The 23,335-nt window shown below is 32.3% G+C and overlaps 2 protein-coding genes across 2 annotated transcripts in view; both read right to left on the reverse strand.

The window, feature by feature from the left end:
• Nucleotides 1-1,202, reverse strand: part of LOC143067025 (nidogen-2-like) — a 78,575-nt gene extending 77,373 nt beyond the window's left edge. The window contains exon 1 of the mRNA XM_076239960.1: nucleotides 835-1,202. Within this exon, the coding sequence (XP_076096075.1) occupies nucleotides 835-1,038 (204 nt within the window). The 5' untranslated portion in view covers nucleotides 1,039-1,202. The remainder of the gene's footprint in view (nucleotides 1-834) is intronic.
• Nucleotides 1,203-5,758: 4,556 nt separating this feature from the next.
• LOC143067030 (RNA transcription, translation and transport factor protein-like) lies at nucleotides 5,759-21,979 on the reverse strand. Its single transcript, XM_076239967.1, has 7 exons — nucleotides 21,823-21,979; nucleotides 17,678-17,902; nucleotides 16,580-16,669; nucleotides 13,213-13,301; nucleotides 12,760-12,828; nucleotides 11,794-11,848; nucleotides 5,759-7,831 (listed from the first exon to the last, which is right to left on the reverse strand). Exons 1-7 carry the CDS (start codon nucleotides 21,881-21,883, stop codon nucleotides 7,674-7,676), a joined length of 747 nt encoding a protein of 248 aa, XP_076096082.1. The 5' UTR covers nucleotides 21,884-21,979; the 3' UTR covers nucleotides 5,759-7,673.
• Nucleotides 21,980-23,335: the final 1,356 nt, after the last annotated feature.

Consider the following 23,335-nt stretch of genomic DNA (forward strand, 5'->3'; position numbering starts at 1 on the left):
ATACACTTGATTTAAATTTACCATATAAATACGCTGTTTGATACAGGTATATATGAAATAGGAAAATGTTCTTATATTAAACCGTGGAACTTGTAAAATGAAATTTATTATATTAAGTAGTGGAATGAGGCTTTTGACATTCTGTGTAAAATCATACGGAGCAGTATTTATAGGACGTGGATTTTTATTGAACTTGATTGCCTTTTCTTATAATTGTCACCATAGTTCGAACTCACACTAACTATTTACAATGACTTTCCTGTTAATTCATGAATGACTACTATTCATTGTGTTATAATAACTACTTATCATATTTCTCTGAACCACAATACACAAATTAATCATTTAATGAAAAAGCAACTCCTGTAACAAGACACTTGTGTTCATTATTTTGTGTTAAACATTATTTAAATATTTCCCATACTTTAAATTAAAGCGCATAGCCTCGTTAAAAACATAATTAATTATACAAATTTTGAATTTCATTTATCATAAATATAACGTTTTTTTTTATTAATTAAAAAATATAGTTTACTGAAAACCCCGCCTATCTGCCTATAGAAATGCGTTCACGAATATCTCATCCCGATTTGTTAAATGCTCGGTTAAATGCTATAATCTTTTGCAAGATGTTCCATCTTTTCACTTAAAATTGATGCCTTCGCTCCACTGGTTTCCATTTAGTCCTCTTCTTTATATACAACCTTTTATACCATTTTTATCAAGTTCTTTCTCTCAATATTATTTTCATTTTATTTTAGAATTAATTGAAGTGGTTAATTAACAGATTGTTTTACATTTCATATAAGTAAGTGACATAAAACATAAACTTACAAAAATACTGGAATATCTATCGTCATAGTAAGCAATTGGTGTTTGTAAAGCTATTTCATCCGAACTGACATCGTCTCCAGCCCTCAATACTCGGTCTCCCCTGTCTTCCCCCGATGGAAAGAAAAGACTAAAAGGCACAGCTAATGAACATCCAAAAATACATAAAACTGAAAAAAATCCAAACATAAAGTTTCCTATATACATTGTCTACGATGAATTTTGTGTGAAGTATTTTATAATCCTTTTAAAAGAGAGGCACTAGAGTTGAGTTAATCCGGTGTTAAATAACTACATAGACATTATCTTAATCTGACACACATTCAAGATCTTCTCCACTAGAAAATAAGTTATCAGTAAGTAATTTTGACAAGATCTGGATTCTGATTGGTTGAAGATAATGAATGTGCGAACGACCGCGTGTGTAAAACCAGATGTGATGAGCAGTGATCATTTAAGCTATCTTTCTATTAATCGCAAACTGTCAGTCAGTTTTCATGGACAGTTTTAAATGATTTTTTAAAAGCCGATTGTCAAGAAGTAACAATTGAATAGAAGTTGATACTTTCGACAGATGTTATTTTTCGTCGGTTACTGTATACTGGTGTTGTTCGTCCATTTTCCCCAAGAGAAAGAGTGAGGTCATTTTGCTATAACAATAAATTGCTCCGCTGAGTGCAGCTGGATACGACCGCAGAGGTCCAACCCTGAATAGTTTGGGCAAAAATGGACACAATATCCGCACTTGATACAGGTCTCAATTTGGATTGTAATTAAAAGTTTGACACATAATAGGTTTCTGACACAGAATAACTGTAGTCAAAGAACTTAAATTGGTTATGTGATTTGAATATATATTCATTTTTTTGCTTTTGTGCAATACACTATGCTGTTGCAAATTGACCCCCTCCCCCCAAAAAAAATAAGCTTGAGAACAAAATGTAACCCCACCCCCCTTTTCCAACCAAACAAAAAAAAAATCCATCAAGATATGGTCTTAATCTCAATTTTAATTTCCAATGGAGTTTGCAACCATAATAACCCATTTAAATACAGCATAAAAGTCTTAAAATAGAAAATGACTTACATATTCATGGCTAAAATTAAAAGTACCTTTATCAGCATTTCTAAATAGTAACTTCTAAAAGTAAATTGACAGCTAATTACCTCATTTCTTTATACATAATTCAATAGCAGTGCAAGAGAGGTTATTGACAATGTTGTGTTTGAATTACCTCCCTTACACTGCTTTTAAATTATGTTTTGTACTTAAGTATTGTCCATTAACCTAGACACTTTTGTTTTTCCCCCTAATTCCTAAATGGTTTGATCCATAATCCCCCCAAAGCCAATTCTTACCATCCCTTTGTGGTATGAAAAAGTTTTTGTATAATTTCAGAGAGATTCATACACGATTCCACAAGTTATTGTCTGGAAACTAGAAAAATGCTTGTTTTGGCCCCTTTTGGGCGCCTAATTCCTAAACTGTTGGGACCATAATCCCAATATTTAATCACAACCTTTCTTTTATGGTCATAAACCCTTGTGTTTCAATTTCATAGATTTCTATTTACTTATGCTAAAGTGTTTGTCCGGATACCAAATGTCTTCGGACGATGCAGATAGGACAAAGTGATACCAATATACGACAGCAAATTTTTTTGCCACTTACCAATCTACAAAAAACAACTGAAAATTCGGCCAAATTCACAGAACAGATGATATATTAATTAAAAAAAATATCATATAATTAAGAGGTGCCTGCATCTCAAGGGAAAAAGGGGGGAGGGGGTTACAATGAATAATTAATAATTATGTATATTTCTTATAAAAATGCCTTTCATATCATGCCATAGGAATTTTCAAAATCATAATAAAAAGTATAAAAATAAACAGTTGTTGAAATTAAACTAGAGGCTCTCAAGAGCCTGCGGCTAGTGGTGGATCCAGAACTTTGACCTTAGAGGGGCCTGCTCCAGTCATGCTTCAGTGATTCCCTATATAATCAACAAATTTTTTTCCAACAAAAGGGGGCCAGGGCCTCTCCTGGATCCACCTACGGTGCCGCTCACCTGATTCTACTTTGGTTTTGAAAATCATGTGAAAATAGATCAAAATCTTAATAGATACCCTAAAAGTTACCCTAAAAATCATTGAGGCCAAATTGGTTTGATATTGGTCCCGTAATTTAACCTAAAACAGAAAACTTTTGTAAAGTTTACAGAAATTACTAATAAATTCATTGAAATTGTAGAATATGACTTTATATAAAGACAATGACAAACCAGCTACAAAGTAACAGTAGTTGGTCAGCACCTAAAAATACCCATTCAAATCATGTTTGGTTTCAATCCATTAATCAGTTTTCTAGAAGAAGACATTTGTATATATTTCCCATAGCACATCCTTTGTTAAACTAAGTCCCCTGTTGGCAGCCATCTTGTTTGATGGATTTGTTAGCACCTCATAAGGAACATTCATGCCATGTTTGATTTCATTCCATTCAGTGGTTCTTCAAAAGAAGACTTTTGTATGTATTTCCCATAGGGTCCTAGGAATGTTAAACTAAGTACTTCTCTGGCGGCCATCATGGATGATGGATTGACTTCAAAGTAACAACACTTGGTCAGCACCTCATAAGTATAAGGAACATTCATGCCATGCTTAGTTTCATTTCATTCAGTGGTTCTCTTAAAGAAGAAACTTGTATGTATTGTCCATAAAGTCCTTTGCTAAACGAAGTCCCCCATTGGTGACAATCTTGGATGATGGATCAGCTACAAAGTAACCACACTTGGTCAGCACCTCATAAGGAACATTTATGTTATGTTTTATTTCATTCCATTAAGTGGTTCTTCTCAAAGAAGACATTTGAATGTACATGTATTTCCCGTAGGGTCCTATGTTTTAAAACTAAGTCCCCTCTGGTGGCCATCATGGATGATGGATCGACTTCAAAGTAACAACACTTGGTCAGCACCTCACAAGGAACATTTATGCTATGTTTTATTTCATTCCATTAAGTGGTTCTCTAAAAGAAGACATTTGAATGTATTGTCCATAGGGTCCTATGTTAAACTAAGTCCCCCACTGGTGACCATCTTGGATGATGGATCAGCTACAAAGAAACCACACTTGGTTAGTACCTCATAAGGAACATTTATGTCATGTTTGGTTTCATTCCATTCAGTGGTTCTCTAAAAGAAATTCAAAATGTCAAAAGTTTACAACCACTGACGCCAAGAGATGAGAAAAGCTCATGGAGGTAAAAATGAAAATGAAAGAGAATAATTTCACGACTACTGTAAATCATTTTATTTTCAGATAATTTATTTTGCATTTAACCCTTTCTAGTCAACTACGTCTATTTCATTTAGCAATTTTCTATTTACTTGCTGAAGGTTAATAAGGAAATTTCCATGCTTAACATATTAGTGACAATTTATATTTGCATTATTTTTCTACTCCTGTTGTTCAGTGGTTGTACAATGTAGTTTGTTGGTGGGGTTCAGAAGCGTGTCTTCTTTCTAGTTTTTTGGGTAAAGATTGCATGAAATGCAATCAAAACCCTATGGTACTGACTTGATATCTAAATCCTTCAAGGTTTATCACTACACAAAGTATAGTGCAATGGTAATAACATTCTATCAATGAACATTTCCCGAAATTTTTCAATGAAATGTATGCTCAGATATTTAAGTTACAAGTGCAAAGTCAAGAAGCTTATATCTTTTCAAAAATAATAATGATGTCTTGTTAACCCTTTCCTCCATGGATTTTTTTTTTTTACATACTAGATTCACATAGGATTTTTTCATCAATGAAATTCAATTCAGATATTCTCATGGAAATCCTTTTCATATTGGAAACAATTTTTTCGTCTGATCCAGACATTTCGTAGTCAGAGCATTTCAACTGAGGTGCTACACAGGCGTCAAAAGGCGTCATTATGGAGTAAAGGGGGTGGCGTCAAAAGGCGTCATTATGGAGGAAAGGGTTAAAGTAATGTTTAAAATAAGAGTTATCTCCCTTTGTCTATCATGCTTTATACAATGCAGTATAATTATGCTACCCACTGATAAATTAAAGCATTCTTTACCCTTCAGTGCTTACAAGTACTTTGATTATTTATATTAGACGGTTGGTTTTCCTGTTTGGAATGTTTTACACATATCGTTTTAAGACCCTTTATAGATTACTGTTCAGTGTGAGCCAATGCTCTGTGTTGAAGGCCATACTTTGACCAATAAATGTTTACTTTGTAAACATTGCGACTTGGATGGAGAGTTGTCTCATTGGCACTCATACCACATCTTCTTGTTCATAGTTATAGGGGACAACAGTTAAAATCCTGGACAAGGACTTTGATGATGTTTATAATATTAAATATCATGCCTTAACTTTAATTTCAATTTCAAAAGCACAAGATGACAAAATTACGGCATTTCCCTTACATTTAACTGTTGTCTTCCTTTCTCTAGGCATAGGTAGAGACGATAAAATTTGTTAACCTTTCCAGCTGTAGTGTCCTAAATGGTTTAATTTCTGCACAACATAGCATTGCTCCAGGTAACACATGATTTTACACTTGCCTAAGTACACAAGCTCACATATCTAAAGGTCTTTTTCCTTTTTAAGTGATAAATTTGGGACAGACTTGACAATTTCATAAATGTTTACATTAATATCAATTTTTTTGGAAAAATATTTAAACAAACTTTAACAATGTGTCCTGTAAAGTTTATCCCAAGGACTTTTTGTACCTCTTTGCATGGACTGGCTCATAATTATGTGAACTGAAAACTTACAATGAGAATTTATCTTTTATATCATACCATTACCAAAACACAATCAGTAGATAGAACCATCTGATGGTGACAGTCCACAGGCAGGGCACATCAAGAAGAGGAAGAAATGAATTAAAATATTTCCCTTTTTGAACCATTTATTGCATAAACAGATCCAGCCTATGACAAATAGTTTACATTAACAGTTGACCATAATATGACTAATAGTTTACATTAACAGTTGACCATAATAAGTACATTTGTATACAATAATGGAGAATTGTTAAAATGAGACAGAAAAAGATGTAAAAACTATCAGGTAATGAACAATACTCATACCCTGTAGTAAGCTATTAGAATAAGTATAAAGAAGGTGATGTTATTAATACCATTTTCTAATTCTATGCCTATTTATATTTTTCCAAGACTATGGTTGTTAATTTTTTTTTATAATAATTTTTGGTTTGATTGAGACAAGTTGTCAGTTTTCCATTGGTCAAATTCAATTCTTCTGTTTTTGCTATTGTACAATAACCAAAAAGGCACACTTAATTCTCACAGAAAGTACACAATTCATTATAGCAAATTGTCAAGAAAGCAAAGTTATGTTTGCCTGAAATTAATGAGAAACCACCAGATTCAACCACTGGATTTCACTTCACTAGACCATGCTATAGAAACTACTTTTGTAACCGATATAAGTAAACACTATGTGGATTTCACTCTGATATAATTTAAAGGAAATATATACAAGAATTGAATCCTTGGGTTCTAAGAAAGTTTAAAATTGAAAGAAAAAAATATGAATTTCTGGGTTAAGAATTATAAGGATTTAACAGTTTTTTTGTAGAGTTATTGGTTGACTTACAAGACTTTAATTCAGTTTGTGAGTTAATGGGCTTGTTTACAACCTTAAGACAAAATTCGGTTAATCATATACTGAAAACCATTTAAACAACCCAACATATATAAGTACTATGACAATTTGAACAGGACACTAAAAATAAATTATTTCTGATGCTACATCAATACAAATAAGTAGCTTCTACGTATACTCTTGTAAAATAAATATGAACCATTTTATATCTAGCAGATCAAAGAAAAGTTTTATTTGGCACTAACATATGTTAAGACATTCAAACTTAAGTACATATGTAACAATGGAATAAAAAAAACTTGTGAAAAATAAAACTAACAGTACTGTGTCCTTAAAACTATTTACCATCTTCAATTAAAGATTTCATATTGGGAAATAGAGTGCATACTGTACAGTTCATGTAAAGGTAAAGTTAGTTACACCAGCAAGTTTTATACATCGTACAAATTAACATCAAATTAATAACAAATTGTGATAGGTCATAGAGGAAACAAGTACATGTAGTGTCCATTTAGTGGTCTTCTTTTACTTAAGGGGTCCAAACAAAATATAGCTGCACCAAACCCCAAAACTTAACCTGAACCCTTAACCTACTCCTAACCAATAACTGACCCTAATTAGCCCCAACTCTAAAATAAAAAAAAAGCTGAACAGTTGATACAGAAAAACCTGAAGTAAAAGAAGATACCTATATAAGGACAAATGGTTAAACTTAATCGAAAAATTTCAATGGGTTAGAAAGTCCTTTTTATGTTTTTTTGCAGTGTTCACTTTGTACAAGCTATACTCTTGCATATAACATTATAAAGGGACATAACTAGAGAACTGTTCAGTGATGCCACCAAATTCAAATTAATCTGTGTTTTATGGTAATAAGCATTGTGCTTAAGTTTCCCTAAAACCTTAAGTATAAGTTAGAGAATGTAAACCAATTTTGTGACATTCATACAGACAGACAAGGGTAACACTTAATGCCCACCTTGCCTAGAGGAAGGGACATAAATAACTTATTGAGCCCATACAACTGAACAGTCTTAATGCTGAATAAACTATATTCAATACCGTTTTTTGCATCTGCAGCAAAGCAAAAATATCAATGTCCCTGTTCTTCTAACTGAAGGATAAGGTAAAATAGCACTTATTTTATTTTGCGTCATTATCAATACTTGGATGGAAATTTACATTCTGCCGACTTTGCCAAGTCTACTGTCTGTTTTAGGATTAGCTATCAGAGCTTGCACAGCTACAATAGCCTGGTTTATTTGGTTCTGTAGATCTCTTAAATCTCTTATATGAATTAAACGTAAAATCTTTGCAGCTTCATTAATTATATAATCTGAAAAAATTAAATAAATTAAATTACAGGCATATAAAATTAACTAATTTAAGTAAATATTTAAATTGTTAATTCTTTATTTAAAAAAACAGGTGTTCCGCAGGGCACAGCTTTAGGTAGCAATAAACAGTTAGGAAAAAATATTAAAATTTGCCCTTATAAATTTTACCATCCCCTTTTCATTGTTTCTTGCAATATCAAGCTTACTGTTTGTGTCATATATGGGCATATGTATGTAATCAGAATCTTCCATAGATTTTAAATTCAGTATATAAAATGGTAAAATATCATTTCTTTTTGGTGTATCCATGGCAACAATCTGCATTTATTTGTTATAAAATATTGCAAAAAGGGGGGAAAAGATGTCACATATTTCCCAAAAATTTGGCTAAAAGTAGAATTTCAATCGCTTGAAGTAATACCTTTTCTGAAACTGTGTACATATATCGTTCAGCAAATCCAATGAAAATCATATGTCTTTCGTCTCATTTTTTTGTAAAATTGCGTCAAAAACTTCGTGTAGAAAAAAAGTGTTTGTAAACATTTGATTACATTAATTTCTGGACCGATGGCCGGTCTAGCTATGAAAATACGGATTGTCAAACAGAAAACAGCCCATAAAACATGTAAAAAATAATCTTGATGCTCTTATAAACCATCTTTGAAGGCTAAATTAGCACTCAGCTGTCTAAAAATGAATTTTATTACACAATAACTTTTCTATTTGAAAAATCCACAGGGGCCAAAATGCGAAACTAAATTCCTAACTGTGTATTGCTACCTTATACGACCGCAGAAGTTGAAACCTGAACAGTTGGGGCAAGTATGGACACAACATTCAAGCTTGATACAGCTCTGAATTTGGATTGCGAACAAATTTTTGATAATTCTTATAACTTTTCAAAAATTTGGAATTTGAGAAATTTGAGAGAGAAAAAATTGAAAACCACCCTCTTTTTTCGCAATTAGTCCAAAACCTGACATATCTTTATACATAATATACAAGTAGTGTAAGGGAGGTAAATCCTAACATTCCAAAAATTGTATGTTAAATGTTTTAGAAATACCTCCCTTACCCTGCTTTTTAATTGTCTTAATTGTCCATTGACCAGAAATACCTAGATATTCTCCTTTTTTGCCCCTAATTCTGAAACATTTTGAGCCATAACCCCCCTCCCCAAAGTCAATACTAACCATCCCATCATGGTAAGGAAACTTGCGGTTTAATTTCAGAGAGATTCATACACTTAAACATCAGTTATTGATAGACAAGAGTGCACACACTGAAATGTCTCGCCTTCTAAATATAAAGCTTTATTACGACTGTCACATAAACTTAACATAAACCATGAAAATGAGGTCAAGGTCAGTTGAACCATATGCCAGGCAGACATGTACAGCTAACAATGCTTCCATACAACAAATATAGTTGACCTATTGCTTATAGTTTAAGAAAATAGACCAAAACACAAAAACTTAACACAGAGCAATGAACCGTGAAAACCAGGTCAAGGTAAAATAAAACCTGCACGACTGACATATAGATCATAAAATATTTCAATACACCAAATATAGTTGACCTATGACATATAGTATAAGATAAAAAGACCAAAACTCAAAACTTAACTTTGACAACTGAACCATGAAAATGAGGTCAAGCTAGACATGTACACCTTACAATCATTCCATACAACAAATATAGTAAACCTATTGCATAAAGTATGAGAAAAACAGACCAAAACACAAAAACTTAACTATAACCACTGAACCATGAAAATGAGGTCAAGGTCAGATGACATCTGCCCGCTAGACATGTACACCTTACAATCATTCCATACAACAAATATAGTAAACCTATTGCATAAAGTATGAGAAAAACAGACCAAAACACAAAAACTTAACTATAACCACTGAACCATGAAAATGAGGTCAAGGTCAGATGACACCTGCCAGTTGGACATGTACACCTTACAGTCCTTCCATACACCAAATATACTAGACCTATTGCTTATAGTATCTGAGATATGGACTTGACCACCAAAACTTAACCTTGTTCACTGATCCATGAAATGAGGTCGAGGTCAAGTGAAAACTGTCTGACGGGCATAAGGACCTTGCAAGGTACGCACATACTAAATATAGTTATCCTATTACTTACAGTAAGAGAGAATTTAACATTACAAAAAATCTGAACTTTTTTTCAAGTGGTCACTGAACCATGAAAATGAGGTCAAGGACAATGGACATGTGACTGACGGAAACTTCGTAACATGAGGCATCTATATACAATATATGAAGCATCCACGTCTTCCACCTTCTAAAATATATAGCTTTTAAGAAGTGAGCTAACACCGCCGCCGCCGCCGCCGGATCACTACCCCTATGTCGAGCTTTCTGCAACAAAAGTTGCAGGCTCGACAAAAACTACAAAAATGATTTGGGACCCCTTTTTGGCATCAATAACTATTGGGACAATAACCCCCAAAATCAATCCCAACCTTCCTTTAGAGGTATTGAACCTTCTTGTAAAAATTTTTAAACTAGAAAAATGCTTCTTTTTGGCCCCTTATTTCTACATATTCTGGAAACTGAATCCCAGCCTTCCCTGTGTTGTATGGAAACTTGTGGTACAATGTCAGAGAGGTCCATACAGTTACACACAAGTAATTGTCTTGAAACTAGAAAAATGCTTGTTTGGCCCCTTTTTGGCCCTTAATTCCTAGACTATTTGCCCAATAACCCCTTAAAATAAATCTTAACCTTCTAAATATGGTGTTAAACATTGTGGTACAATTTCAGAACAATTGAAATACTAATACACAACTTTTTTTTCCTGAAACTAGATTAATGCTGTTTGTTGAAGGTCATACATTGACCTATAATTGTTTACTTTTATAAATTGTTATTTCAATGGAGAGTTGTCTCATTGGCACTCACACCATTTTCCTATATCTATTTGGTCCCTTTGGGCCCCTAATTCCTAAACCATTGGGACCATAACCCTCAAAATCAATCCCAAGCTACCTTTTGTGGTTATAAACATTGTGTTAAAATTTTATTGATTTCTTTTTACTTATTCAAAAGTTTTTATCCGGAAACAATCCATCTTCGGACGATGCTGACAACGACGACATGATACCAATATAAGGCCAAAATTTTTTTTTTTTTTTGTGGTTGTATAAAAACTAACAGAATTAACTTGTAGTATGTGAGAAATAAGATCTGGTCCAAAGAAGTGTAGTTGTTTCTGGTTACCATGGTTACTGCAGAGACCAATTAATGTGACTTTTCTGACAATCTTTTTTTTTTTACAAACAACAGAATGCATTTTAAACATAATAAATAAGTCTTTTGTATATGTTGTCTGCCATTTTTAGGTTAACCAGTGTATAGGCTCTTATAAGTCTGCCTTTTTTAGGTTAACTAGCATATAGGCTCTTATAAGTCTGCCTTTTTTAGGTTAACTAGTGTATAGGCTCTTATAAGTCTGCCTTTTTTAGGTTAACTAGTGTATAGGCTCTTATAAGTCTGCCTTTTTTAGGTTAACCAGTGTATAGGCTCTTATAAGTCTGCCTTTTTTAGGTTAACTAGTGTATAGGCTCTTATAATTCCATATTTTGTGGCCTTAGAAATATTTTCCACAATTAGATTCAGTAGTTTTGCTTCCCCAATGCCTCATTTTATCTGTAACATATATCTTCCTGCTAGCTATATATATAGTCAACCTCCCTTATGAATATGGTTCCATATGATTGATATAAGTTTTAAGGTGATGAAAAAAAAGTATAATTTCTAAAATCTTTCTTTCTTATCATACAACAACCATTATTCATTTCTTATTTTCTTTGCATATATATAAGCAATTCTTTGTCACCACTTAAGTACTACATAAACCATTGACAGAATTGTACTATAACTTAGTACATGGATAATAATGTTACTAACTGGAGGTTTATACATACCTCCTGTATCAAAACCTAATGATGTTTTTTCTAATTCAAGATGTTCTATATTATCCTGCAATAAATTTATATATATATTAATTCAAGGTTTTTTGTGACTTTATGCTTTAAATTTGAAATAATGTTCATATCAACATTAATAAAGCATGACTGGTTCTTTAAGGAGAAGTAGATCATCAAAGCAATAAACAACATTTAATAAGTGTTGTATAAAGGCAGAAGTTAATCAAATTATGTAACGTTTAATGTCTGTTAAAAGCTTAAATTTTGGAGGTGAAAGTTCTGTTTGATATTAGTAATCTAACCTCAGAAATATTTTTAGAAATAAATTAATATTAGATCAAGCAATGTGTCGTTTTGCAGAGCCTATGACAGCTTATTTGGTTTTAGGAAGAGTTTTTGGATTAATTTACAGTTATATGTATGGCCTGCCCTTACTGATATTCAGTCATTTTTTTGTTTGAAGTTTCTGCCTATCTATAAAAATTTCCAGATAATTGCCAAAAACATGAAAACTTATATATATATTAAAAACAAAAGTTGTCAATTACACACTTCTTGAGGAGTCATCCATCTTTTTTCTATAATACAAACATTTTTGTAACTCTTGTATTAATAATATTCTTGTTGTTTACAGTTTTTACCTATCTATTGTAAAATTGAGAATGGAAAGGGGAATGTGTCAAAGTGACAACAACCAAAGAGCAGAAATCCCATACCTGGAGGCAGGCTTCAGCTGTCCTCTGCAGGTGAGATAATTGGCAAAACCATTAAAGATTAAAAACAAAATCTTCCTTAAAGGGCAATAACTCCTGAAGTTGTACTGCTGATTAATTTTGCTGTTTATAGTTCATACCGATTATTGTTTATGAGAAAATAGGCAAGAACATATTGATTAACAAGTCTTGTACTTCTCAGGACAAATAAAAATCAAAGATTTCTGTCTATTTTTGTAAATAATCTAACCTCTTTATATTTGTCAGCTCTCTCTAATGCTTCTTTTGATAATCTGTCTTTGACTACTAAGCAAATAGCCTGAAAATCAAATCAATAATATCATGGCAGGGTTTATAAAGTACAAGGATTTATTGGAATTCAATTATTTTAAATCAAATATTGAATCTGAAACAGCTTTTCTTACTTTGCAACATTCTAGATTCTTCAGATAACCCAATAACACAGCTTTGTAACATTAAATATGTTTGGTCCGATCTTGATCAATTTCATTCATACCTATCAAAATTATTGATTACTTTAAACAGAAATACATTCCAAGAAAAAAAATATTTTTAGAAAATTCAAAGTTATGAATTAAAGGTATCTCAACATAATATGAACCTTTTAAGCATCTTTAAAGAGCTCACATGCAAGTTATAAAAAATTTGCAAGTTAAAACTTATGAAATTCAAGTATACGAACCTTAAGTTGTTCTAAATGATCTTGATATGGAGGTACTTGTAAAATCATAGATAGAGATTGTATACCAGCTTTGAAGTCTGGATCATCAACTGAAGAAAGAAAAAAAACATTTTGTACATAGATGAAACATCAATCAAGGATTTGTTTTCCTTTATTGACTGTTTGTAACATGATAGAGATGTGTACACAAGGTTACTTTTTGTGTACACAAGGTAACTATTCTTATAAATTCTATATATAACTTTTGGACTATTTTTAATCTCGGTCTATTTCTGAAATTTATTCTTACACACTTTTTATTTTTTAACCCTATATGCTAACATTGCCTATGTAAATTTTAAAATTGTTTGTATGCACATTGAACGACAAATCTATGTGATGTATAACATTTTCTGACGTCAGACACACAAATCAATGAATGTGTTTGTAGATAGATGTTTTTGTGTTCTGTTAAATTGTCCCTTTTAAAATTGTTATACGATGATGACTGATGTACCCATATTTTGACTATTTATTTATAGTGTCTGTTTAGTTAACGCATTAATGTAAATATAACGGAATTTGATGAGACTGTCATCAAAGTGAGAGGGTTAGCGCTATAAAACCAGGTTTAATCCACCATTTTCTACATTTGAAAATGCCTGTACCAAGTCAGGAATTTGACAGTTCTTGTGGATTCGTTTTTGATGCATTTTGTTATTTGATTTTGCCAAGTGATTATGGACTTTCCGCATTGATTTTCCTCTAAGTTCAGTATTTTTGTGATTTTATTTTCTGGTACTGTTGATTTTTTATTATTCGTTGGATACCAATTTTTGTGAGTTTCAATGGAAAAGGTGAATCAGGAATTTAAATGTTCAACGAATAACAAATTTTCTACATATAGGCTTTGTATGAAGAGATTGGCAAAACCATGAAATCAGATATACACAAAAGCGCAAGTTTTCCTCAATCCACGTAAATTGATACCCTAGAAAATTAATGAATCAACAGTATGTCAAATATATTTTAATATAAAAGTATACTAGAAAATGCGAGTAAAATCGCAGTAAAAATGGGCAAGTGTTGAAACAAAACATTGTGTAGGGGGGTTTACACATAAAAAACGGGGAGGAGTCAGGGCATCAGGTAACTATGTTTACACATAAAAAATAGAGGGGTGCGGACATTGGATGCCTGTGTTTACAGATAATAGGGGTAGGGGGAGCTTTGACAAGTTCAACGCCCATTTCATTTTTGGACACTTCTGCACCTGTGTACAAAAAGTGGATGTCGTTTAATTTAGCAAAATGATGCTATTTCTGACTTTGTATGGTTTATGAGGGGTTATGGCTCAATGAAATAGGTATCTTTCTTTAGTAATATAGGTGTATCATTACATAATCAAAGAGCAGATTGCTCTGAGGGATACGATTGCCATTGTTTTCATTGATACATGTATTAGTATTATTTTCAAAAATAATTCAACTGCACGTGTAAAATACTCCTAAAATGTAATTTACATAATCTGAATAGTTATTCAACTTTAAAAATAGCCAATCCTCAATACAAGCGTATGAACATTGTACTTATTGTCTTTTATTTTTGTACTACTAATTCCAAGTTGACTTTCCACAGCAGTCACTGAGAGTGAGAGAAGATATTTCACTTCGTACCTTATCACCTATTTTCCTACGTGAATTCTAGGTGGAACCCCTATTCCTAACTCTTTAAATATTTAATTTCCTTTGGGTCAGTGGTCGTGACTCCTTTCAGTACACATTCCTCTGTGTAAATTACGATCGGTTTTAATATAATACAACGTCTATCGACAGAATGAGTTAATTTTTCTCGACGTATTGTCGTTTGAAGAAAGTTACTTACGGAAGGGAGACAACTCAAAACCATAATATGGAAGACTCCATTTTGGCTGAAGGGGTGTTCTAGTTACACCTTCGCGTTGTGGACTACATTTATTTTAATTTAAATGATGCATATGATTTTAAATTATGCAAAAACAATAACCCTCAATAGCAGACAGACATTCAAAAGATCTCGTGAGTTTCAATTTAATCAATGGAGTGGGGAATCCAGAGCAACCATTCAATCTGATACCCTTTCAAGTCAAGAAAACTATACGCATGCGCATAATTACATAAACAAACCCTAGACTTGTGATTTGTAGCAAGAATGTTTATAAAATGTTAATTAAATTACCTCCATTTCTTTATGGAAGTACAATATCAAATATCAGTTTCATAACGGTAACATACATGTATATGAAAACTCCACTTCAGTTCTTATATACTTCAGAAATAGATTTAACGATCGGAATTCAGAGAACTCTCGCATGTTATCAAAACTGGGGAATTCCCTCTGACTTGTTTCTAAATTTATAAAAACACTAAATATAAATACTTCTAAATTCTGATTTTCCGTGTTGTTAAAAACATGCATACAAGTCAAGGGAAATATCGACACATGAAGATTATGAGAAGAACATTATAGGACAGTTGTTTAAATTCAATCATTCTGTTTTTTATACCATTTAAAGCAAGACAATCTCAAGAATCTGAGATGTTCATTAGAATAAAACGGTTGATGTGAGGGCATGGCCCTGAGTCAATGGTATAAGTCTACAGATAGCTTAAAAGCAATCGTATCCCAAAAATCAGAAACTGTTGCTTATTTAGAGATATGTTACTGATTGCCACATGACCTATAGTTGTATCAGCCTTATTTAGAGGTATGTTACTGATTGCCACATGACCTATAGTTGTATCAGCCTTATTTGGACTCTGTTGGATAGTTGTCTTTTCAGCAAGAATTTCATGCTAAGTAGAAATAATAAAACTAAAAAGAACTGACAAACAGGAAATTGCTGCATTAAAGATCTAAAAAATCTTTAACACAGTAAACCTTAATGAGTAATAATCAAGGAAATTTCCAAACACGGTGAGTAAAATAATTATTGAAAGACACTGAAACTCAATAAGATAAAGTCCCAGACCAAATATCAAATCATTCTTCCATAAAAAAAGCTGAATAATATAAAAGAAAAGTACAAAATTTATGTTTTATTTTTAGCAACAGTAACCATGAGGTTTATTCTACAGAAACATTAGAAAACAGAAGAGACTTCACTATTATTTGGCCTCATTGCTTTAAAGAAACGATTTCTTTTAACGTTTCCAGATTGACTGATGATAAGACAATATTGTTATAAAGGGACATAACTTAAGAACAGTAAATTCAACGCTACCCAAATGTATACTTGATATGAGTTTTGTGGCAAACTAAAGGAACTGTGATGATATGCCTGTCACAGTCTTCAATACCGATTAAATGAATTATACATGTAATTCCAACAAAACCTACTGATACTTACAATCTAAATTATCTAATGGATTTGAAGAGACACCAGGGGGTGCTTTACTATGTGTAACTTTCTCTGGTGTAACTGTTTTATACTGGTCAACTGAAATAAAATATGACATACATTTCAGTTTTCAAAAAATTTAATATTTCATAATTTTTCATCAACATGATCAAGATATTTTAAGTTCTTTTCTCTTTAAATTCTATAGGTGAGATTAGATTTAAAACTTTTATTTTACTTTTTTTGAATAAATGCATCCTCACCTTTTGAACATGTTGAACTTTGGTGGATAGTTGTCTCGTATTAAAAATCATACCACGTTTTCTTATAATTATAATGTTCTAGTCTCCTCATTAAGACATTGTAATTGTCTATGTTATCTGGTAGATTTGTGATATTTTTTTTTATTTTTGATTCAAGAAGCAAAAAAGAGACCTTATACTTTCTCCGTTGCCCATCACCATTTACAGTTATGAGTCATCTTTAAATATTTTTTCAGTTAATTCTTCTTGAAATTTGTGCAAAAATGCATAAACTGTCAAGTATCCATCAATCAATAACATAACTACCAAAATAGCCTCATTTTGAAATCTTGTATTTAAAATATTTAAATATGAGCAAAAGCTTTACCCAACAAGAATGTGTCCCCAGTACACGAATGCCCCACTTGCACTATCATTTTCTATGTTCAGTAGACCGTGAAATTGGGGTTAAAACTCTGATTTGGCATTAAAATTAGAAAGATCATATCATAAGGAACATGTGAACTAAGTTTCAAGTTGATTGGACTTCAACTTCATCAAAAACTACCTTGACCAAAAACTTTAACCTGAAGCATTTTGGTGTAAACAGAATGTATTTACATATATATTTATATATTCTTTGTGGGTATTTCTGTAAGGCTGTTTGTTGCACATTTCCAATTTGTCGGGAAAATATATAATGTATAAAATGGGATTTTTACGTCAATGCCAGGAAAGATTATTCAAATTAATATAAATACACTTTTCTTCCAGCCAGAGACTTTTCTCAGAAATGGCCATTACTTAGTACCATTATCCCAACTTGGCCAATATTCTAATTCCAATCAATATCCATATTTCTTACCATTATCACCATATTCTAATCTGACTGAATATCCTAATATCCAATCAATTAATAAAGATCTTTGGGATGGTTGGTAAGGACATCCTAAATCCTCTAAATACTGCTGAAAATGTTTTGTCCAATCACTGCTAGGCATGTTACGTAGCCCTGTCCTATCTTCAATCTTATAATGTCGGATTTTCTGGTCTTCCAACCAAACAATAAAATTTCTAAAGTAATTCTCATCTGAAAAATATAAATTTTAAGTAATATATTATATTTCTGTCTATTACCAATGTAACTTCTAGTATTAGGAGCTAACAACTACATGTACAAATGTACAACAACTACATGTACAAATGTACCCCAGGATCTATTCAAATTTCAAGTACAATTCTAAGGCTTGTCATTTAAAAATTTTATCATATATTTAGGAAAATGTCTACAAGGGGAACCTACAGAAGAAATGTACATGAACATGTATTGTGTGCAACAATAATATTAAAACATAATTGACGACTTGTTTCACATAAGGATGTGTTCCAATTTACCTTCAGGAGCACATGTGATCTACCCAGGTTTTTGTATTGATCAGTCTTTATTTTTCTTTGTTGTATTTTGTAGACTACTGTTTTCTGGGTTTTTTTTTATAAGTAAATCATTGAGAGTGTACAGTTACCTGTATGACTTAAAACAGTTATAATAAATAGTTGATTATAAAACCTCAAAGAATCTTATGTTATTGTTATGTGACATGCCAAAAAAATAAAGCTTTTGATTTGATTTGAGTCTTTGCATTTCCATTCCTAACTATCTATTTCAAGGTTCATTTTTCATCCAAAAAATTCTTGTATCCAACCACTATGAATAAAATATCATAAATACTGCTATCAAAATTGACAGCGGCACTTAAGAAAACCGCATCTTTTATTGATCAACATGCTGCCCCGATTAGATCAGCATCTTCAGGACAAAGTATACAAATACATTTGTAGAATCTCTGAAGTACAAAATAAATGGGGAATGTGTCCATAGGGATACAGATGATGCCCCCACTAGCGTTTAACATTATAAAGGGACATAACTCAAAAACTATAAAAGTGAAGCTGCCAAAATTTGAACTTAAACTGAGTTTACTGGTAATAAGCATTATATATACATTTCAGTAAATTTAGTTGAGACACACTTTCAAAGTGAGAGAATTGAAATGAAAATATTTAGTAATTTTTCCATTTGTAAAGGGCATAACCCTTGAATGGAAATCAAAGTGATTGTAAGCACTGATTTGTAAAGATTGCTTTAATTTATCAGTTAGAAGTAAAAATGAATAAAGCATTGGGTCCGAGACCACAATTGTCGTCCCTTGATTTTCGTTGTCTACAAATATAGTCCCTAGTGTTGACAGTGGGTTACTTGTCATTAATTTTTATACCCCTTCCAAATTTATTTCTTCATGTTTAAAGCCTCAAATTGCAAGTAGGGGGGTGAAATTACTCTGTAAAAAATTTGGGTCCAGAATTTTAAAGGAAAGTAGTGATTTTGTCCAGCTAAAAAAGGTTAAAAATTAGCACTTCGGAAGCTGTCAAAAGATTTCAAGATGCCCCAGGGCTCACACTACTTCAGAATTATAGGGAGAAGTGACTTCTCTTTTTGAAACTGATAGGGAGAAGTGGTGAGATTTGAAAGAGAAGTGCTCATTCGCGCGGGTGCGCTACAATGTTTGGATTTTACAATAGTATAAAGGGCCATATGTAAATAATGTTCTTTTTATGTTGTTCAATTCATATGAGTAAAAAATTACAATTAAAGTAACATTTGAAATTAAAAGTTGTTTAAGTTTTACTAAGGTTCTTGTGAGAAACTACTAACTAAATATCTAGCACTAAAAAAAAAAAATTTATTTTAAAAAATGTAAAGAAATTATATCAATTACAATTAATTAAAAATTATTTTGTGTATGAAATTCAGTGTTTCTCATAAAAAAAATATAAAAGTTATTAAGCTGGGCCATAATATATTGATATTAGTATAATAGTCTCAGAGTTAAGCAACTTTAATCAATAGTTTGAAACATTCATAAAAAATATAGGGAATTATATACACCAATCAATTAGATGTAACCAAAAGTCTCTTAATGCGTGTGGGATGCGTAATTTTTCCCTTTGGGATCAATATTCTTCTGTCAGCTGTTCCATCCATGCGTCCGTAGTAATTATTGTAAAAATACGGATTTCGGTCATAGCTGGTCCGGTTCAGATCCGTAGTTTAGAAATCGGTCAATGGCGGACGAATGCAAGAAAATTTACAAAAATAAACGATGTTTGACAAGTTATTTGGAAAGGAACATGACGGTTTTAATGCAATAAATGGATTAAACATTTACTGGAGGCAACTTTTATCACGTTTAAATGAAGTAACAAACTTATTTTGCCGCCGTAATTTAGGTTGATGTACGTTTTCGAGTAACAAGCACCGGAACTTGCGAAAATGCACGAAGTGATAAAAAGTTGTTTTTTTATCAAATAACCTGATACACACTGCGAAGACAATGCTTCAACCTCTTTTCTAAAGATAATGAATAGTTTATGTCTGAATTTCTTTAATTATCAGTAAAAAATTGATGTTTCATCAACTTGGTAAAAATTGAAAATGTCCGATGACGGAAGCGACTGAAAGCGACTTTCGTCAAGAACAGGGCGACTTGTTTTCGCTTTTGGGGGTCGGGGAAAGCGAAGTGACGGTCGGGAGGGCGACTTCTTCGCCCAAGTCGCCTGGTAGCGTGAGCCCTGATGCCCTAAACATAAAATTGTCCATATTTTGAGTTAGACCATATGAAGTTTACTGTAATTTTGATATAATTTGTCCCAAAAGTAGTACAACACACTGTAAAAATTTCATTGAGAAAGCGCAGGTGGGATTTTTTTAATTTTCATTTATGTTCTAAAAGAAATGTACTACAAAATACTTGTGGTCTCGGACCATTGGTTGATTCAACTATCATTCTGGACAAAGAAAGATAACTCCAATTTTCAAAGATATTTTAAAAATGACCTTTTATATTTTCAGAACAGCCATTTTGATTTTCTAAAAGGGCATCACTCTTGAACTGTATATTGACACCACCAAAATTTAGTTTTGACCTGTGTTTATTGATAATAAGCATTTTGTATAAGTTTCAATACATTTGAAGTTAGAAAACAGAAACTAATTTAGAGATGTACGGACTGATGGATGGACAAGGGTAAAACTTAATGCCCCCTCTGCTACCGTGGGGGAATTAAAATAGTTTATGGATAGTTTCTTACTTCTGAAGTATAAAGCTTTTAACACATAATTTACGCAGTTGTGGCTACCACCGCCAGATTGTAATTGTGTATCTTGTATTCTGGGACTTTCAAAGCAGGCGATACAAAACCCATGCTTGAAACGACTTAACAAAGTGTGGCCCAAATGACAGTATTGTCTAAACAAGTATGGCCGAACATCGGGTACAGTGGAATCTGTGTACACTCCCCATTTTGGCATTGATAATGATTTAGGGGCTAATCAAGGTGTATCACTAACTTCAGGAACTTATACACAATTCACCACCACGGACAATCTGTAGCCTGGGGTCCTGGCTAATCTTGTCAGTATTGCGACGCACAGCTAGATATCGGGCCGGGATACCAGGCTAGGACAATCCGTAACCCAATTACCAGGGGGTGTAGTGGTACATTATGGAGGAGGAAGCCGAATTCTAATGCAACAACGTTTGTAACATTCATTTTGATTGGACAACATCACTTTCTTACATGGCATCAATTGACAATTGATGTTATGGGACGCAAGCAAGCGCAGACGGCATATGACAGATTTTAAATACATGTTTTAACGTTGTTTTCTGTAAGTTTCATTAGAATGGAGATAACAATATTGTATTTTAAGCTCCGACGGCATCAATGTGGGATTTGATGGTCGCAAATACCCGTTTACTGTCTCCGCTAACGCGTCGCCAGAAAACTTAATTTGCGAACATCAAATCCCCAATTGATGTCGTCGGAGCTTAAAATGCAATACAGTTATCTCGTAAGTAGACGGAGAGAAACACGGCTGGGCACCGGCCTCATCGGTGCTGCATCTTATAAAAACAAACTGTTCTTTTAAAGGCCTATACAACATCCTACCTTCGGAATTAAACGTCTCTGGATGAGGAAAATCTAAAGCTAAGAGTTTTCTTTTGTACATAATTTAAGCTAACAGGTTACAGAAAAAATAAAGTAAAAGTTTCCAACGACAACGTTTCCACACTTTGTGGTTTGGTTTCAGTTTACATCGTAAACCAGTCAGTTGTGCGCATGAGTTATTTCCCTTAAAGAGAAACCTAATGGAAGGACATCGATGTACCGTTAGCATACCCAAACTACCACAATTAGAGGTTGATGAATGTTTGTATGAAAGCTGCTGTTTAAAATATATTGGCCTGATGCAAAAGTTCTAGAGAAAATTGTCATAAATCAGAAAATGGTAAATGTGCTAATAACTTCAGCTCAAAACATAAAAGTAATAGAAACAAACATAAAAAAAACTGAACTGTCTTTATCTAAAATGTAGCTGTCTTTATCTAAAATGTAAAGGTTTCAATGCTGTATGCCTTAATGTTAAACATATTTTATCTAAATTTGACGAGTTAAAAAATATATACTATCCTGTATGCTTAAATAGAAAAATCAATTTAAAGATAAAGAAAGAAAATCATATTGAAATAAAATATAGGCGTTTCAAACAAATTAAGGAAGATGCCTTTTGTACAGATTTACAGCAAACCCCTTTTCATATTGTTGAAATGGAAGATGATATTGATATTGCTGTCGACAAATAGTATGAACTTTTTAATCAAGTTATAAACAAGCATGCACCAATGAAAACTAAAAGAGTAAAAACATTTAAACAAGCCGAATGGTTCAATGAAGAAATTAAAATTCCATTCAATATAGGAATATGTATCATTCAAAACAAGATTGGGTAAACTTTTAAAAGTGGCGTAATAAAACAACGTCGTTAATATCTAATCAAGGACGTATAACTAATATACGTCCTTGATTTAATGCAAAAAAGGAATATTACCAAAACGCTATATAACTAGTTCCAAAAACAGTAAAGAACTTTGGAATCATATTAAAGAGTAAAATCTAAAAGAGGATAATATTTTTCCACCTAAAATGCAGTATGAAAATCAAACTGTTTATAACAACAAATATTGTAAATACTCGTAATGTTCATTTTTCATTCGTAGCTGAAAAACTCATTGGAAATAATACTTCAGATATGGATTTTTCTATGCTACAAAATTTTACTAGTAAAAAATTAAAGAAAACTGGAAATTTTAATTTAAAACTCATGTCTGTTGGAGAGGTGTGTTCTCAACTAAAACATCTTAATATTAATAAATCGGCAGGTTTAGAAAGAATTAGTCCCAAATTTTTAAAGCTAAGTGCAGAAATAATATCGCCATCATTAACTTTTGTAATAAACAAAAGTATAACTTCAAATCGTTTTCCGCAAAAATTAAAACTTGCCAAAGTAACTGCTATACATAAAGGAGGACCAAGAGATATTCCCTCAAATTATCGTCCAATTTCTATTTTAAATACCATATTTAAAATTTTCGAGAGACATGTATGTACACATTTATATGAA

This window comes from Mytilus galloprovincialis, chromosome 3 (genome assembly GCF_965363235.1).
Source record: "Mytilus galloprovincialis chromosome 3, xbMytGall1.hap1.1, whole genome shotgun sequence".
NCBI lineage: Eukaryota > Metazoa > Mollusca > Bivalvia > Mytilida > Mytilidae > Mytilus > Mytilus galloprovincialis.

Bases quoted from the DNA above. Each gene is read 5' to 3' on its own strand.
- LOC143067030 (XM_076239967.1), bottom strand. From the start codon at position 21,883: ATGTACAAAAGAAAACTCTTAGCTTTAGATTTTCCTCATCCAGAGACG. The intron at 17,903-21,822 runs GTAGGATGTTGT...TATATTTTTCAG, and splicing joins AGAGACGTTTAATTCCGAAG to ATGAGAATTACTTTAGAAAT. The intron at 11,849-12,759 runs GTTAGATTATTT...AATTTATTGCAG, and splicing joins GAGCTGACAAATATAAAGAG to GATAATATAGAACATCTTGA.